The sequence below is a fragment of the Octopus bimaculoides genome, chromosome 2 (genome assembly GCF_001194135.2).
Source record: "Octopus bimaculoides isolate UCB-OBI-ISO-001 chromosome 2, ASM119413v2, whole genome shotgun sequence".
NCBI classification, from domain to species: Eukaryota; Metazoa; Mollusca; class Cephalopoda; order Octopoda; family Octopodidae; genus Octopus; species Octopus bimaculoides.
In genome coordinates, this window is record NC_068982.1 from 45,457,913 (window position 1) to 45,462,733 (window position 4,821).

General features: G+C 37.3%; 1 protein-coding gene across 1 annotated transcript in view; it reads left to right on the forward strand.

Moving 5' to 3' along the window:
- The window catches only part of LOC106869164 (complement C3), a 160,574-nt gene that overhangs the window by 143,205 nt on the left and 12,548 nt on the right, over positions 1-4,821 (forward strand). Inside the window, exon 33 of the mRNA XM_052976969.1 lies at positions 2,554-2,637. Coding sequence (XP_052832929.1) covers positions 2,554-2,637 — 84 coding nt within the window. The remainder of the gene's footprint in view (positions 1-2,553; positions 2,638-4,821) is intronic.

Genomic DNA, 4,821 nt, shown 5'->3' on the forward strand with positions numbered 1-4,821 from the left:
ATATATATATATATATATATATACATGCATACATACATACATTCATACATGCAATGGCTTCTTTCAGTTTCTGTCGACCAAATCCACTCACAAGGCTTTGGTTGGCCTGAGGCTAAAGTAGAAAACACTTGCCCAAAGTGTCACACAGTGGGACTGAACCTGGAACCACATGGTTGGGAAGCAAGCATCTTACCACATAGCCATGCTGTGATATGTAATTGTAAGATCCACAGATCTAGGTGTAGGAAGTTAGTAAGCTTCAAGCAGTCTGTGGTAGATAAAAAAACTAACTTTCAGGAACAATAATAGTCTATTGATATAGAAAGTTGTAGGCTTTTCCCATATTGAAGTTCGATAAGCTAAACATTTTAAATCATATTTCCAGTGAGTTAACTTGGGATCTCTTAAAAACAATGTAACCTTCATATGACTAAGGTATCTTCAGCCTGATGAATAGCTAGTGGAGTATCTCTCATTGAGCAATTATTACTTCTGAGAATCTGCTAACTAGGAAATATATGTAGCCTGGATTTTACCTGCTCCACTCCTTCAAATTATATAGACTGAAACTGAAAGAAACATATTGTATGTATATATATATATATGCGTGTGTGTGTGTGTATATATGTATATATATGTATATGTGAGTAAAAATAAATACAAAAAAAGGGGTTTTGTATGATTGTGTATAGAGGAATATATTATTTTGTTTAAAAGAGTTCCAATTCTGTCTGTTTTTTATGTTTTATTTATATTCTTGTAAAATTAATGTGGGATATAAAATATGGAATATACAATATATAATATAAAAATGGATGGTACAATGAAATAAAGTATTGAATGTCTTATTGAATATATGGAATATGTCTTATTGAATATATGGAATATTGAGTGTTCAATATAAAGGATTAAAATATATAAAGGCGAATACGTATTTTCTATACCTTGTGGTATTTCATCATGGCCGGTATGACAGACATATACATATATATATGTATACACACACACACACACACACACACACACACACATAAATATATATGTAAGGACTTTTTTCATTCAGTGGAACCCCAAAAAAGTTGTAGGGAGCAAGATCGAGTGAATAGGAAAGGTGGGTGAATGGGGTCATGTCATTTTGGGTCAAAAACCATCTCACACCCAAGGTGGTGTGCAAAGGTGCATTGTCGTGATGAAACCACCACTCTCCACTTTGTCAGTGGTTGGGGGGTTTTTGTCTAGCCGTGTCTCACAAATGCTTCAGAACTGCCAAGTAAAACATTTGGTTAACAGTTTGACCAGGAGGAACAAATACTGTGTGGACAATACTTTTTGCATCAATGAAACAATGGACTTCACTTGATGCACTTTTGGGGGGTTGGTGACATTGAATGCTTCCATTGACTTGATTACTGCTTTGTTTCCAGGTCATAGCCAGCGCATCAGATTTTGTCACCAATGATGACCTTCGAAAAAAGGTCCAGATCAACTTCCAGCCATTCTTTCACTTCACGACAAACATTCAGTCATGATTGCTTTTGATTTTCCATGAGCAAGCAAGACACAGATTTTGCTGCAACTCTATTCCTTCACAATTCCTCACTCAAAATACGTTGGGGGTGGCTCCAGGAGACATTAGTTATAGCAACAAGTTTGTCAATTGTTCAGCGATGAACCTCCAAGATCAGTCCATGAATTTTGGTGATGTTTTCGTTCATTTGAGAGATCAATGGTCGTCCTGAATGAGGTTGGTTTGGTCTTCAAGTGACAAGTAACCATTCCCAAAGTGTGAAAACTAATCATAAACTTGTGTTTTGCTCATGGCAGTCAGAACTTCTTCCAATCTCACCCTATTCTGTTTATAAAACAATAATAAATTGGAACCTGTAATCCTAGATATAGTGGAAGCACATGGCTTAGTGGTTACGGTGTTGGACTGATGATTGTAAGATTGTGGTTTCGATTCCTGGGCTGGGTGATGTGTTGTGTTCATGAGCAAAAATCTTTATTTCACATTACTCCAGTCCACTCAGCTGTCGAAATGAGTACCACTAGTGGAGGTGTGTTGCTTAGTGGTTAGGGTGTTGAATTCACAACTAAGATTGTTGTTTCAGTCCCTGAACCAAGCAATCCATTGTGTTCTTGAGCAAAACACTTCGTTTCATGTTGCTCTAGTCCATTAGATATATTATATCTGAAAAATAAAGTATGATGTTTATGTCTGATTACTGCAGTAATTGATCAGAGATAATCTGGGACTACACAACAACAATAATAACAATTACAATTGCAAATAAGCTTCAATACATTTCATATATAAAGGTGACAAGCTGACAGTATGTTTTGCAATGTTTCATCCAGTATTTTATGCTCTATGTCCAAATCACATCTTAGTCAGTTTTGCCTTTCATTCTTCTGAGATTAACAAAATAAATTGCCAGTCAACTACTGAGGTTGACTGTATTGATAAAGCGCCTATCCTCAAAATTTCTGGCCTTGTGCCTAAATCAGAAAACTATATATATAATATATAAAACCACGTAATGTTCTTTTCAGATGAAAGCTGTTCAATTCTTTATCCAAAGAAAGAAATACATTTGTTCTGTGACCCAAAGCAATTGCAGTGTACTTGTTCAGGAAGTAAGTAAGATTTTAATATTTCTTATAAGGTTTTATATAATTTTATTTAAACCAGCCATATCTGGCAAAATATTCTACCTGTTTTATGTTCAAACTGGCTAGATCTGGCTCCTCACACCTACTATACAATGTCATTCTAAAAATAAACAATCACATCAATTGACAAAGGACATATGTTATGATATTAGGCAACTGGTTTCATTTTCCGCATTCTTGTTGGGTGTTGGGCCTCACAGAGGCAATGACAAATGACTGAGATCTTTGGCAATACGCTGCGTGTTCAGTATTTTTGCTCCTTTTATCAGTGCCCCTGGACTGGCTCTTGTGCAGGTGGCACATAAAATACACCATTTTGAGCGTAGCTGTTGCCAGTACCACCTGACTGGCCTTCGTAGGATTTTCGAGCGAGATCGTTGCCAGTGCCCCTGGACTGGCTCTTGTGCAGGTGGCACATAAAATACACCATCTTGAGCGTGGCCGTTGCCAGTACCGCCTGACTGGCCTTCGTGCGGGTGACACGTAAAAGCACCCACTACACTCTCTGAGTGGTTGGTGTTAGGAAGGGCATCCAGCCGTAGAAACTCTGCCAAATCAGATTGGAGCCTGGTGTAGCCATCTGGTTTCACCAGTCCTCAGTCAAATTGTCCAACCCATGCTAGCATGGAAAGCGGACGTTAAACGACGATGATATATATATAACAGTATTAATAAAATAAATGGAATGAGTAAAAGATTTTATTGGGTGTGACACATGTTTCAACCTGTTCCTGGTCTCTTTGGGTACATCAATAAAAAGTCTCACTAGAGATTTCTTGAGTTGGCTTTCGTACCGCTACATGTCCATCAAATTTGAGAATGAATAAAAACAGAAAAATTATTGAAACGCAAAAAATTTAAATATGAATATGGAAAGTATACATTCTAGTTTAGAGAAAATGATGTAATGAGCCTTCGCTATTGTAACTGTTAACAGAAAGAAAAGGAAGATAATTGTGTGTGTGTGTTTGTCCCACAACATCGCTTGACAACTGATGCTGGTGTGTTTACATCCCTGTAACTTAGCAGTTCAGCAAAAGAGACCAATAGAATAAGTACTAGGCTTACAAAGAATAAGTCCTGGCATCGATTTGCTCAACTAAAGGTGGTGCTCCAGCATGACTGCAATCAAATGACTGAAACAAGTAAAAGAATAAAAGAATCTATATATATATGTACATACACACACACACACACACACACAAATATGTGCACATATCTATCTATGCTATTTGAATTTTTGAATTTCATATTTGAATTTTTTGTGTTTCAATTTTTCTGTTTTTACGCATTCTCGAATTTTATGGACATGTTGCGGTACGTAAGCCAACACAGGAAATCTCTAGTGAGACTTTTTATTGATGTACCTGAAGAGACCCAAAACAGGTCAAAACATGTGTTGTACCCAATAAAATCTTTTACTCATTCCATCTATTTTATTAATACTGTTACCCTAACTGCCACTACAAAGTTTCTGCAATAAATCTATGGATAACAACAGGTAATTGAAACTGTACCAGTGCTTTACTCATCACCTATTTATACATCTTGTATAATTTCTCCATTATATATATATATACATATATATATATGATGAGGCGATGACTACTGACCGAGACCTTTGGAAATGTGCTGTGCGTGAGAAGACCCGGCAAGCCAAGTAAGATCGTTGCCAGTGCCCCTGGACTGGCTTGTGCGGGTGGCACATAAAAGACACCATTTCGAGCGTGGCCATTTTCGTGCGGGTGACACGTAAAAGCACCCACTACACTCTCTGAGTGGTTGGCGTTAGGAAGGGCATCCAGCTGTAGAAACTCTGCCAAATTAGATTGGAGCCTGGTGTTGCCATCCGGTTTCACCAGTCCTCAGTCAAATCGTCCAACCCATGCTAGCATGGAAAGCGGACGTTAAACGATGATGATGATGATGATGATGATATATATAGGGAGAATTCACAAAAAATCAAAAGACGAAGACAGATGGTGTAGACAACAAACAGATGTATTAGTATAATGCTTGGGAAGTGAAAAAGTCTTTAACATTTTGAGCCTACGCTCTTCCACACAAAGGAACACAGAAAGAAACAAGGAGAGAAAATAAAGAATGTGTAGTGGCTACCGATCTATCATGGTGATAGATATATATTTT